Raw genomic sequence first — 15,250 nt, 5'->3', positions numbered from 1 at the left:
AAGGGCTAAGGAGGATGTAAGCTGCCTGCACAGCATCCTAGTTTGCCCCTTCCCTGCCCCTCTCCATCAGTTCTGGGGTCACATTAGCTGAGTGATGGATAAAAACTGGGGAAGAAGAGAAACACTGTAATACCAGTCAGTAATAGTGTGCAAAAGTGTATTTCCTTTGGAAGAATAAATCACCTCTAATGTTGGCTGTCCTACATGTGTGGATGTTGCTGCGTTATATAAAACTATTAGAATAGTTTTTCACATTTTAGAATGGGGTGCCCTTTTAAAATTATGGACAGTCTTGAGGTAACCCATTATAGAATAGTGTGCCTCAGGAATGTCCATAATTTTAAAGGGTGCCTCAGGACTGTCCATATATTTAAAGGGTGCCTCAGGACTGTCCATAATTTTAAAGGGTGCCTCAGGAATGCCCATAATTTTAAAGGGTGCCTCGGGACTGTCCATAATTTTAAAGGGTGCCTCGGGACTGTCCATAATTTTAAAGGGTGCCTCGGGACTGTCCATAATTTTAAAGGGTGCCTCGGGACTGTCCATAATTTTAAAGGGTGACTTGACTGAAAAAAAGGTTGAAAAACACTGCTCTAGCAGACTTCAACAAAATGGTGGCCGACAGACACCGACTCCCTGCTGCATAAATTAACCTCTTGCCGACCGCGCATAGCCGAATGACGGCTTCACCGCGGCCGGCCAGTTCTGAGTGGACGTCATATGACGTCCTCCCAGAACGCGCTCTCCTGCGCGCCCCAGGGGGCGCGCACCCGGCGATCTCCGTGATCGCTGTGTCCTACGGACACAGCTGATCACGTGATGTGGTGAAAGGCCGATCCCACCGGCCTTTTACCACGTGATCAGCGGTGTCCAATGACACGCTGATGACAGGGAAATGCAAGTGCCGGTTCTCGGCTGCACTTTCCTCACGCTGTCAGATCGTGAGGAAAGTACTGCCGAGAACCGGCAGTTGTCAGAGCGGGGATCGGCACCGATCATCAGGGCACTGATGATCAGTGCCCTGATGATCGGTGCCCAGCAGTGACACCCGCAAGTTCCGCCCAGCAGTGCGCCCACTAGCCCCGCCCACCCGTTCCCAGCAGTGCCCCCACCTGTGCCCAGCAGTGCCCCCACCTGTGCCCAGCAGTGCACCCACCTGTGCCACTCTGCAGTGCCACCTACCTGTGCCCAGAAGTGCCACCTACATGTGCCCAGCAGTGCCACCCACCTGTGCCCACCCACCTGTGCCCACCAGTGCCACCCACCTGTGCCCACCCACCAGTGCTGCCCACCAGTGCCACCCACCAGTGCAGCCCAGCAGTGCTGCCAGTCAGTGCCACCAGTCAGTGCCCAGGGGTTGTGCCAGTCAGTGCCACCAGTCAGTGCCCAGAAGTGATGCCAGTCAGTGCCGTCTATCAGTACCCATCATCAGTGTCACCTATCAGTGCCGCCTATCAGTGCTGCATATCAGTGCCGCCTATCCGTGACCCCTAATTAGTGCTGTCTATCAGTGCCGCCTATCCATGCCACCTCATTAGTACTGCCTATCAGTGCCCTTTAGTGCTGCCTATCAGTGCCCATCAGTGCCGCCTATCAGTGCCCATCAGTGCCGCCTCATCAATGCAAATCAGTGAAGGAGAAAAAATACCTGTTTGAAAAATTTTATAAAAGATACAAATAAACTTTTTTTTTTTTTCAAATTTTTTGCACTTTTTTTAATTTATAGCGCAAAAAGTAAAGCGCCCAGTGGCGATTAAATACCACTAAAAGAAAGCTCTATTTGTGAGAAAAAAATGATCAAAATTTCATATGGGTACAATGTTGCATGACCGCGCAATTGTCAATCAAAGTGCGGCAGCGCTGAAAGCTGAAAATTGGCCTGGTAAGGAAGGGGGTATAAGTGCCCGGTAGGCAAGTGGTTAAAGATGGCTTCACTTCCTATTTTCCACCTGTAGAGAACCGTAGAGGCCTCTACAATTAAACCATGAAAAGGGCGAAACCCATCTCAGAAGTTCTCTACAGGTAGAAAACAGGAAGTGAAGCCATCTTTAACCATCTCATTCACATTTATGCAACAGGGAGTCAGTGTCTGTGTGCTGTAAAATCGGCGTTGGCTCTACTTTAAAGAATGCTTTGGGGGAGAGTGGATGACAAAAGGAGTTGTAGTCATTAATACAGCAACTCTTTAAATAGATGTACCACTGAAAAATAAGAATTATTCCAGCCATTAGAGGTTTTGTAGAGAGAAAGCGCCTTTCATAATCAGCTCAGGACAGAAAAATGCATGACTCCCAATCATACAGCTCTGCAGTCCTGTGTAATGATTGATTTGGATAGAACGGAGCTCTCAATCATCAACCAGGCGGACTAAAGTGGTACCTATGGTTGTCATTCTTTGAGGTGTTATACAGATGAGATCTTTCACTTCTTGTATGCGGTTGGCTTAATCTTGGTCATTTGTACTTGTTACAGGAAAACATGCCTTCGCACTTCTCTATGGAGAGAGGTACTCGGTCTCAGTCCAGCAGAGCAGGGAGACACAGGACACCCCTAGTAATTATAATAGAGATTTCCTCACCCTTCGCTCCCCTCAGCACAAAGCCGAATCCTTCGCTGTCTTTCTTCTGCAGCAGCACAGTCTTTTCTTTAATGATGTAGTCACTGAAAGAAGAAGAGCAGCGTTAGTGGCTACAGCCAGAGTTGTCACTAATTCACAGGGCCCTGGTGCAAAAGATAATGGAACAATTACAGCCAACCCAAGCAACAAAGCGAAATTCATACATAGGTACTGGATTTTAGCCAAAGGCCTGTAAAGATAGGAAGAGATAGCCTGGCCGCTGCACACCTCGTCTGAGTAGAGTCGTTAGCAAGTAAAAGAGAGGCAAAACATCTTTGAGGCCATGGCTTGGATGAATCAAGAGGCTGCTAACCACTTGGGCCAGCGAGGTGTGCGGAGGTCAGGGTATCTTTTCCTTTTTTTCCTATTTCTACTGCGTGCTTTGGGTCTGGATGAAACTTTCTCCAGCCTGCACCCTCACAAGTAAGTGGCATCCAATTCATCAGACCTTGTTAGCCTGAGCAAGGGCCAATAAGCATTTATCATGGGTCACAAAGGTCTCTAATGCGTTATACATACTGTCAGAGGTAAATAATGGCACTAAAAGTTCCCTGTGCAAGAACAAATTTTAGATCTACTACTACCCAAGTATCAAGATATTTAACCCAAGTACAAAGGCATATAAAGAGATAGATAGCTTTTTGATCTCCTGAGTTTGCTCATGGTTCATAATATGGAGCCAGGCTCAGAGAGAGGACATACTCTTCACTTCTTGCCCTTATAATATCAAGAGGAAATGGGTAAAAAATGCTGCATATCCCAGTGCTGGTTAGATAAAGAGCCGAAATGATTGGATATTACAAACCAAGAGCATGTCTGAAGCATCATGGACAATGCCTCCAGCTTTTCATCTACCCTAGAACTGAGCAATATCCAAGTCTATGTAACAGCCAATGGGAACCCCAAAACCTGGTCAACTCAGATACAGCATAAATGGGCCCCTAAGTACCAATGGGCAGAGATGGGGCAGATAATGTTCTTTCAGATTTCTGTTACTGTATTAAAGTTGAACTATAGGCAAAACTTTTTTTTTCATTTTGGATAGAGTAATAGAAGGTTGTAACCCCTGACAGTTTATTATATGCCATCTGTGTCCTATTGTGGAGATTTCCCTTGGCTTCTTGTCCCATAGCCAAAACAGGACGTCAGTGGAAATCCCTTCAAATGAAGGGTATTCCTTGGGGGGGGGGCACAGGTCACCACAACTAGTGTCCCCATTGGAAGAATTTCTATTACTTTTCTGGGGACAATCCAAAATTTGGGATTTTCTTTTACTTTCAATATTGATGTTAAACAGGACAAATAGAAAGAGTGAATCTCCCTAATAGGGGCACAGACAGCAATAAAAACTTAACAAGGATTCTGATCCCTTGCCTGTCAAGTCCAAAAAAAAGATTTGCCTTTAGTTACACTTTAAATATGGAGATCTGAAGATAACCACTAGAAGGAGCTTGGTTTTTATCTCAGTTTCCCCCATGTATCCCGCTTAACAATTGTTCAGACAAAGTACCAGCCACTTAGGGAGTGCATTGATTTTTTATTGTGAGAAGGGGTAGTGTAACGGAACCGGACCCCGACTGCACTAGGGTATTTTTCTTAAACTCCCACTTCCCTGTCCGAACACAGATCCACGGACACCACTCTTGAACTAAAATCAGGAAACAGACTATTTATTTTAACAAAGACACAAGATATAAACATTTAAGAGAACAACCCACCTCCCTGCATAAGGACACAGGGTGGGGCAAACCAAATCTAGCAATAAGAAACACATCAGCAGGCAGTCCCATCAGGGGGAAGGGCTGCCAGAAACACCCCCCACCAAGCCAATACACAAACACATACATCCCATAATAGTTTGCTCCCAAGCAAGACACACAATAGAATAATGGGATGCACCACATGGCATACATACAATGAACAACCCCCACACCCCACCTATACATGTCTACACAATATCAGGACATTCCACCCTGTACCCCTAACAGGCACAGGGTGACTTACACATAAGAGGGATATGGGGAGCTGGGACAGGGGTCTCCCCACCTCTCCAAAGTGAGCTGGGTTCCATGGGCCCCCCACCCAAAGTCACTACCGTCACAGGTAGTAAAGCACAATTACTGTGTAACACTGCAAAGTTGAAAGCAGAATCCATGTAAGTAATGAGAAAGATTGCCTGCTCTCACATACAAATATAATTCCAAATTATTAAAAAAAAAAGTAAAATAAAAGTTTTTTGTTTTAATGGTAACACACACATGATTAGCTTGCGGTATTGCTCCTTTAATACTTTACTTGTATTATATTGATCTCAATAAATAAATAATCAAATATAGATTGAATGGTTTCAAGCAATCGCCAGGTTTTAAATGATCATTTAACAACAAAGAAAAGAATTATTTAAATTTGAATGAATTTTTCAACAGGATGTATTGCTCTTTTTCCATGAAAATGATCACATTTAATTACAAGTTTATATTTATCACAAGTTATTACAAGCGACTAGAAGATACGTTCCTTTCATCAAAATAATTGTTATACAGATCATCAATCCATTCCTTTCTAATTGTACATTTTCTTTCACACACTTGTAACTACAAAAATCTGTTCAATAAAATGTTATAGTGAGGAAAAAAAGAAAAATAATATCATTACATGTATGGCCAGCGTTACATATACACTATATTGCCAAAAGTATTGGTCCCCCTGACTTTACACGCACATGAACTTTAATGGTATCCCAGTCTAAGTCCGTAGGGTTCAATATTGAGTTGGCCCACCATTTGGAGTTATAACAGCTTCAACTCTTCTGGGAAGGCCGTCCACAAGGTTTAGGAGGGTGTCTATGGGAAGGTTTGACCATTCTTCCAGAAGTGTATTTGTGAGGTCAGGCACTGATGTTGGGGAGAAGGACTGGATCGCAGTCTCCACTCTAAATCATCCCAAAGGTGTTCTGTCAAGTTTAGGTCAGGACTCTGTGCAGGCCAGTCAAGTTCCTCCACCACAAACTCACTCTTCCATGTCTTAATGGACTTTGCTTTGTGCACTGGTGCGCAGTCATGTTGGCCATACCCAAACTCTTCCCACAAAGTTGGGAGCATGAAATTGTCCAAAATGTCTTGGTGTGCTGGCGCCTAAAGAGTTCCCTTTACTGGAACTAAGGAGCCAAGCCCAACCCCTAAAAAACAACCTCACTCCATAATCCCCCCTCCACCAAACTTTACACTTGGCACAATGCAGTCAGACAAGTACCACTCTCCTGGCAAACCCAGACATGGCCATCAGAATGCCAGACAGAGAAGCACCATTCACTCCAGAGAACACGCCTCCACTGCTTTAAAGTCCAGTGGTGGCGTGCTTTACACCACTGCATCCGATGCTTTGCATTGCACTTGGTGATATAAGGATTGGATGCAGCTGCTCGGCCATGGAAACCCATTCCATGAAGCTCTCTACGCACTGTTGTTGTGCTAATCTGAAGGCCACACCAAGTTTGGAGGTCTTTAGCTATTGACTCTGCAGATAGTTGGTGACTTCTGCGCTCTGTGCGCTTCAGCATGCGCTGACCCCGCTCTGTCATTTTACGTGGCCTACCACTTGGTGGCTGAGTTGCTGTTGTTCCCAGTTGCCTGCACTTTGTTATAATCCCACTAACAGTTGAGCGTGGAATATTTAGTAGCCAGGAAATGTCCCGGATGGACTTATTGTACAGGGGGCCACCTATCACGGGACCACGCTTGGAGTCACTGATCTCCTGAAAGCGACCCATTCTTTCACAAATGTTTGTAGAAGCAGTCTGCATGCCTAGGTGCTTGATTTTATATACCTGTGGCCCTGGTGGTTTTTGAAACACCTGAATCCAATGTTTTGGAGGGGTGTCTCAATACTTTTGGCAATACAGTATATATATATAAGCAAAAAACTAAAACACTGCTTTTAAATTAGAGTAGGGGAATGCTACAAACCCTCTCAGCTTTCTATTGGTGCCCCAGATATCGTAAAACCGTACAGGGGGTCTAATCCTCCCCCACTCTTCTAATTCAAATAATGATAATGATTAAAAGGGGGTTTGGATTGCCATACACTTCAGCTTAGGCTTTCTGACGCCATGGGTCCAGAAGCAACTGTCTCTCTGAACCTCTTGTAGTTACATAGTAGGGTAAATCTCACATACAACAATTGAACTAATTGTGGTGCAGTGAATGTTCAGCATGCCATTTACTGCCTTCAGATTTGCCATTATACCATCAACAATTTAGTATGAGGGTCTACTTAAAAATATCATTCAGTTTATACCCAATTAATTACACCTAAGCTACTGAAAATCAAACGGATTGAGAACGTGGATAGCGCTGCTAATTTGACACCTGCTAAGGCACCATCCCCATCACAATAATTTAACCAGAAGAAAATTCCACAGCCCCCAAGGTAAGCATCCAGGCCGAGGAATAATATATTGCACGGCTTTAAATGTTCCAAAATATGGGTAATACGCACATCAATAAAATCCAAAATCTTCAGTACAATGGCTAAATGACACTTAAAATATATACAATTAACAGCATATAGAGGGAAAAACAACACCAACAACGCTAATGGCCAAAATAAGACGATGTATTTTGTACACTCTACCTTACAGAAGAACAAGTTGCCGACTCTTCATGTCATCTCTCTCTATACATTTAACTACACCATAAGCCATATCAAAACTGTTTTCAGAAGTATGTGATCAACATATTGTAAAGGAGTACTGGATTGACATGTTTTGCACAACTCAACTTGCTTCTTTAGGATCCTCGCCCATATACAAAGAATCGATATGGCTGTACAAACAAACATAATCATGAACATAATAAATATATAATAGACCCATATACATGTACATATACACCCACCTTGGACAAGAGGGGTGGCTGTGGATGTGGTATACTTGGGCAGAGGGGTGGCGGTGGACGTGATATACTTGGACAGAGGGGTGGCTGTGGATGTGGTATACTTGGACAGAGGGGTGGCGGTGGATGTGGTATACTTGGACAGAGGGGTGGCGGTGGACGTGATATACTTGGACAGAGGGGTGGCTGTGGATGTGGTATACTTGGACAGAGGGGTGGCGGTGGACGTGGTATACTTGGATTTTGCAAAAGCGTTTGACACAGTTCCCAACACACAGCTAATGTGTAAGGTAAAGTCTACAGGCTGGAAAAATCCATATGTAAATGGATAGAAAACTGGCTAAAATATGGTATTTAGAGTAGTGGTTAATGATTCATACTCTGAATGGTCTAGGGGTGTCCGTGGTGTACCCCAAGGTTCAGTGTTGGGACCCTTACTTTTTAATATATTTATAAACGATATAGGTTCTAAAAATCAAATTTCAGTCTTTGCAGATGACACCAAGCTGTGCCGTGGAATAACGTCCTTACAGGATGTCTCCAACTTACAAGCCGACCTCATTGCTCTGTGTAATTGGGAACTATGTGGCAAATGAGGTTTAATGTTGATAAATGTAACGTTCTGCACTTGGGGGCTAAGAATATGCATGCATCATACATACTAGGGGGGGTACAACTGGGGGATCAATGGTGGAGAAGGATCTGGGGGTTCTGGTAGATCACAAGCTTAATAATGGCAGCAATGCCAAGCTGCGGTTTCTAAAGCGAGCAAAATCCTCTCTTGTATTAAAAGAGGTATAGACTCCAGAGAGAGAGATATCATTTCCCTGGTACAAATCATTAGTAAGACCTCATCTAGAATATGCAGTTCAGTTTTGGGCACCAATTCACAAAAAGCACATTGGGGAACTGGAGAAAGTACAGAGAAGGGCAACCAAACTGATAAGAGGCATGGAGGAGATCAGCTATGAGGAAAGATTAGAGGAACTGAATGTATTCTCTCTTGAGAAGAGGAGACTAAGTGGGGATATGATCTCCATGTATAATACATAAGGGGGATATGATCTCCATGTATAATACATAAGGGGGATATGATCTCCATGTATAATACATAAGGGGGATATGATCTCCATGTATAATACATAAGGGGGATATGATCACCATGTATAATACATAAGGGGGGATATGATCTCCATGTATAATACATAAGGGGGGATATGATCTCCATGTATAATACATAAGGGGGGGATATGATCTCCATGTATAATACATAAGGGGGGATATGATCTCCATGTATAATACATAAGGGGGGATATGATCTCCATGTATAATACATAAGGGGGGATATGATCACCATGTATAATACATAAGGGGGAATATGATCTCCATATATAATACATAAGGGGGGATATGATCTCCATGTATAATACATAAGGGGGGATATGATCACCATGTATAATACATAAGGGGGGATATGATCTCCATGTATAATACATAAGGGGGGATATGATCTCCATGTATAATACATAAGGGGGGGATATGATCTCCATGTATAATACATAAGGGGGGATATGATCTCCATGTATAATACATAGGGGGGGGATATGATCTCCATGTATAATACATAAGGGGGGATATGATCACCATGTATAATACATAAGGGGGGATATGATATCCATGTATAATACATAAGGGGGGGATATGATCTCCATGTATAATACATAAGGGGGGATATGATCTCCATGTATAATACATAAGGGGGGATATGATCTCCATGTATAAATACATAAGGGGGATATGATCTCCATGTATAATACATAAGGGGGGATATGATCTCCATGTATAATACATAAGGGGGGATATGATCTCCATGTATAATACATAAGGGGGGATATGATCTCCATGTATAATACATAAGGGGGGGATATGATCTCCATGTATAATACATAAGGGGGGATATGATCACCATGTATAATACATAAGGGGGGATATGATCTCCATGTATAATACATAAGGGGGGATATGATCTCCATGTATAAATACATAAGGGGGGATATGATCTCCATGTATAAATACATCAGTGGTTCATATAGTGAACTCGGTGTAGAGTTATTCACCCTGAGGTCATCACAGAGGACAAGGGGGCACTCTTTACATCTGGAGGAAAAGAAATGTAATCTCCAAATACAGAAAAATTTCTTCACAGTGAGAGCTGTGAAAATGTGGAATAGACTCCCTCAAGAGTTGGTTCTGGCCAGCTCAGTGGATTGCTTTAAAAAAGCCCTGGATTCTTTCTTGGATACACAAAATATAACTGGATATAACATTTATAGGTAAAGTTGATCCAGGGAATATCTGATCGCCTCTCGGGGGATCAGGAAGGAATTTTTTTCCCTGCAGGAGCAAATTGGATCATGCTTTGCTGGTTTTTTATGCCTTCCTCTGAATCAACTGTGGGTGTAGGATTATAACTTTTTTTTTTTTTGGTTGAACTGGATGGACTTTTGTCTTTTTTCAGCCAGACTAACTATGTAACTATATACTGTACATGTAGAGTATATGGCACTATTATATTTTTATTATATTCATGATGAGTTTGTGAGGTGGCATTCTATAGACCTAGCACAGAAGGCATGTCTGTGTATGCGCCATTGGTAGAAATGGTGCCTCCTTGTTGGTGTCACTAGGGGGAATAGTATCCTGAGGGCCAGAACAGAGGCAGGCAAAGGGCTGCAGTTTGGAGACCACTGGTCTAGGGTAACTCAATGTATATTTCAATTAGTATTGAAAGTTTACTCAAACATGGAGTTCTGCAACAAAGTCAACATTATCTATTTCTAGAGACTAACATGAGCTTTCATACTGTAAGTGTTACACGCCACAGGTGTAAGGGTGGGCATTATTAACAGCCAAATTTTCATGTCCCAGGCATAACAAATGAGTCAGCTGGAAATATCTCTGAAGCCAGATGCAGAGGTGATATTTCAAACCTCTCCGAGGCTCGCTGACTTTCTCAGATTCCACCGTGACTCACTGCCAGAGTCAACTTTAGTTTCCCAACTCATCATTTCAGGGACTAAAAATGAAACAAAAATAGATTGAAAACATTTTTATTAAATAGACAAGTGAGAAAGAAGGGTAAGAGGATCTAGTACTTAGACCCAAGTGAAGGAAACAGTTTATAAATCCTTTCGTGTTTTACTGTCTACTACAGGCAGGTGCGGACTGACAACTCATGGGGCCCCCGGGCAATAGGGGATCATGGGGCCCCTGTGTCCTTTCCTAAACTCAAAAAAGTCTATGAAAAAGGTACCAGGGGCATCTCATGGGGCCCCCTACTGACCCCAGGCCCTCGGGCAGTACCTGAGTTTCCAAATGGTCAGTCCGCCCCTGACTACAGGCATGTAAGCCAATATTTATTTCAGGTACTTATATAGCGCTGTCAATTTACACAGCGCTTTACACATATATATTGTACATTCACATCACTCCCTAACCCTCAAGGGGTGTACAATCTAAGGTCCCTAACTCACATTCATACATACACATATTAGGGCCAATTTAGACAGGATCCAATTAACCTACCAGCATGTTTTTGGAGTGTGGGAGAAAACCCACGCAAGCACAGGGAGAACATGCAAACTCCATGCAGGAGGCACCGTGGTTGGGAATCGAACCCATGACCCATTTACTGGAAGGCAGACGTGCTAACCACTAAGCCACTGTGCCACCCAAACAAAGTTCTTGCTTAGGGATGGACAGAGTGATTTTGGCACAATCTTGCCAAAACAAAAACTCAATTTAGATTTCTAAGAGAAAAAATAAGTAAAAAATATACAGTTTTTTTGGGGAGGGGGGATTGCATAGTCTTTTAACACTTGAAGACTGCAATGCGTATATAACCATTGCGGTTTTCCAGTGGTTTACCGGGGCTATGGCTGAAGAAAGCCATAACCCTGGTACAGGGGTGGACTGACAACTCATGGGGCCCCCCGGGCAATGGGGGATCATGGGGCCCCTGTGTCCTTGCCCACACTCAAACCACACCCAAAAAAGCCTATAAAAGGTATCAGAGGCATTTCATGGGGCCCCCTACTGACCCTTGGCCCTTGGGCAGTGCCCGAGTGCCTGAATGTTCAGTCCGCCCCTGTACTTAATATTAGGTTAGTGGACAAAAAGTTATGATTGAGTGGTGTAAGTGACCCTCTCTTCTCCAAAAAAGTATTTTTGATGCTACTAATTAACTGATACCATGTTGCTACTTTCCCCCGTCTTCCTAGTTCCCCTTCTCGTATGGCTGATTAGCCTCTGCTTGTCCATCAGGGACCTTGGGCTGCGGTACAAGCACTGCGTTTGCCCTTGAAACTGCCCACACAGCTTCATAGAACTTCCCACTAGCAGACCAGACAGCATATGATGGAGACCGCCTACGGAAACCAGACCTACACCACCTCCCTTACCCCTCCCACGGAAAAAGCCTGACATTGCTGACATTGACCCCTGCCCCCCCCAGCCTTCCACTACCCCCCCCCCCCCCCCCCGGCGATAGAGAAAAAGACACTCATTGTCACAGCTCTGGACATCCCCAGGAAGGAACAAACAAGCCAGACCTGAACCCTGTAGCTCTCCCCATTGTGTCTTTTCCCCTATGCTAGCATTGTGTCCACAGTAGCACTTGCGTAGGCAGGGCAGAGTAGGACTGGCCATAGAGGGATTACTTTGACGCAGTTGGCCAGCTTAAGCATGTATTGCAATATGTGTGAACCAAATATCCCTATTTATTGCATAGTTTGCTTGAAAGGGTATATACCAGTGTGCAGAGGGTCCTTCAGAATCCCCAGGAAGGAGTCACGCTCTACATACACCATCAAGCAGATCACAGCTTCTCTCGGATCCCACCTGGTTCCCATAGCGCGCATGTCCCTTCTTTCCTCCCTCCTTCTTGGGGGAGGTGCTGCCCCCTGAAAACTGCCACCCTAGGCAAGTGCTTTGTTTGCCTTGTGATAAATACACCTTTGGAGGCCGACTGTACGCAAATATGCAGCCTCTCGGTGGCTGGGCCTTGACAACGAGCGGCCGCATATTTGCATACCATTTGAAAACACATATGTGCTGAGAGCGCGCGCCCTGCACACTCCAAGCACATATGTCAGTGTCTCACGGAAAGGTCCCGATCTCCCCTTTCGAACAGGACCTTTTCCAATCATGTGACCGCCATGACAGCGAATCACGGAGGTCACATGACTCTAAAACCCCACCCCGCCTCCCGGTGTCTGAAACCCCTTGAAAGGTCCAGATCATCCTACACGCTCCAAGCGCATATGTCAGTGTCTCACGGAAAGGCCCGATCTCCCCTTGCGAACAGGGGATAATGGGGCCCCTGTGTCCGTGCCCACACTCAAACCACACCCAAAAAAGCCTATAAAAGGTACCAGGGGCATTTCCTGGGGCCCCCTACTGACCCTTGGCCCTCGGGCAGTGCCTGAGAGCCTGAATGGTCAGTCCGCCCCTGTACTTAATATTAGGTTAGTGGACAAAAAGTTATGATTGAGTGGTGTAAGTGACCCTCTCTTCTCCAAAAAAGTATTTTTGATGCTACTTAAATAACTGATACCATGTTGCTACTTACCCCCGTCTTCCTAGTTCCCCTTCTCGTATGGCTGATTAGCCTCTGCTTGTCCATCAGGGACCTTGGGCTGCGGTACAAGCACTGCGTTTGCCCTTGAAACTGCCCACACAGCTTCATAAAGACCTTCCTACTAACAGACGAGACAGCATATGACGGAGTATGAAAAAAGGGCTGACAAAATGCTAAACATCAGCTTTAGATTTCAATGGATAAAAAAAAAGCTGCAAGGCGAAGACTTTTACGGCACGAGACCGAGAGGTTGGAAATATCTGATGAGGCTAGCTTTTTTTTTCCAGCTCTCCGGTGGTATAACCTGACCTTACAGAATGGGTAATGAAGAGTTAGAGAAATAGCAGCACAGAAGAGGTTTCGCCATGAGAGACAACAGTAATATAAAATGGTCCAGTAGTGACTTCGGAAGGAAAGTCATATTTTGCAATTCAATGCAAATAATTGGAAAAGCCTCGCTGCCGATCTCCCAGGACATTCCGTTCGTGGAATATGATAAGACAAAACAACTTAGAATGATCATTATTTTAATGCAACTAAACCACAATGGTATGGCATATGTTTCTTTTTATTAAAAGCCAACATTCACCTTTGTGATGTTTCATTTACCTATACCATACGGTCATAACCAAAAATATTGGCACCCCCTGCACCACTTTGACCAGAAACTTGTTGCAACTACATATTTTTCTGCATTCTCATGTTTATTTCTTTTGTTCGTATTGGTAGGACCAGAGGCGGACTGACCATTTGGAAACTCGGGCACTGCCCAAGGGCCCTGGGTCAATAGGGGGCCCCATGAGATGCCCCTGGTACATTTCATAGGCTTTTTTGGGTGTGGTTTGAGTGTGGGTAAGGACACAGGGGCCCCATGATCCCCTATTGCCCAGGAGCCCCATGAGTTGTCAGTCCGCCCCTGGGTAGGACACAAAAAAATGGAGAAAAAAAAGCCAAACCTGACACATTCCACACAAAACTCCAAAAATGGACTGGACAAAATGATTGCCACCCTCAATTTAACTCCTTGACGCCGTCAGGAGTTGCTGCCCTAGGCAAGACAAAAATCGTCTGCCCCCATGGACACCGACCTACACCACCTCCCTTACCCCTCCCACGGAGAGAGCCTGAAATTGCTGACATTGAACCCTGCCCCCCACCCGGGTAAGCCTTCTACTAACCCCTCCCCCCCATGGCAATAGAGAAAAAGATACTCATTGTCACAGCTCTGGACATCCCCAGGAATGAGAGTCAGGCTCTACATACACCATCAAGCAGCTCACAGCCTCTCTCGGATCCCACCTGGATCCCATAGCGCACATGTCCCTTCTTTCCTCCCTTCTTCTGGGGGGAGGTGCTGCCCTCCTGAAAACTGCCGCCCTAGGCAAGTGCCTTGTTTGCCTTGTGATAACTACACCTTTGGAGGCCGACCGTACGCAAATATGCGGCCTCTCGGTGGCTGGGCCTTGACACCAAGCGGCCGCATATTTGCGTACCATTTGAAAACACATATGTGCTGAGAGCGCGCACCCTGCATGCTCCAAACCCCTATGTCAGTGTCTCAAGGAAAGGTCCCGATCTCCCCTTGCAAACAGGACCTTTTCCAATCATGTGACCGCCATGACAGCGAATCACGGAGGTCACATGATTCTAAAACCCCACCCCGCCTCCCGGTGTCTGAAACCCCTTGAAAGGTCCCAATCGTCCTGCACGCTCCAAGCGCATATGTCAGTGTCTCACGGAAAGGTCCCGATCTCCCCTTGCGAACAGGACCTTTTCCAATCATGTGACCGCCATGACAGTGAATCACGGAGGTCACATGACTCTAAAACCCCACCCCGCCTCCCGGTGTCTGAAACCCCTTGAAAGGTCCCAATCGTCCTGCACACTCCAAGCGCATGTCAGTGTCTCACGGAAAGGTCCCGATCTCCCCTTGCGAACAGGACCTTTTCCAATCATGTGACCGCCATGACAGCGAATCACGGCGGTCACATGACTCTAAAACCCCACCCCGCCTCCAGATGTCTGAAACCCCTTAAAGGGCCAGGAGGTATGAAGAGGTTAATATTTGGTTGCACTCCCCTTAGAAAAAATAACTGAAATCAA

The 15,250-nt window shown here is 45.0% G+C and overlaps 1 protein-coding gene across 1 annotated transcript in view; it reads right to left on the bottom strand.

Annotated features, from left to right (window-relative positions):
* SHANK1 (SH3 and multiple ankyrin repeat domains 1) overlaps positions 1-15,250 on the bottom strand; it is a 724,545-nt gene that overhangs the window by 70,529 nt on the left and 638,766 nt on the right. Inside the window, exon 15 of the mRNA XM_089655187.1 lies at positions 2,579-2,661. Within this exon, the coding sequence (XP_089511313.1) occupies positions 2,579-2,661 (83 nt within the window). The remainder of the gene's footprint in view (positions 1-2,578; positions 2,662-15,250) is intronic.

This window comes from Staurois parvus, unplaced genomic scaffold (genome assembly GCF_062004578.1).
Source record: "Staurois parvus isolate SC_StPar_1 unplaced genomic scaffold, SC_StPar_1.0 ptg000827l, whole genome shotgun sequence".
Taxonomy (NCBI): domain Eukaryota; kingdom Metazoa; phylum Chordata; class Amphibia; order Anura; family Ranidae; genus Staurois; species Staurois parvus.
Note: the sequence above shows the minus strand (reverse complement) of the source record. Positions and strands in the feature narration are given on the sequence as shown.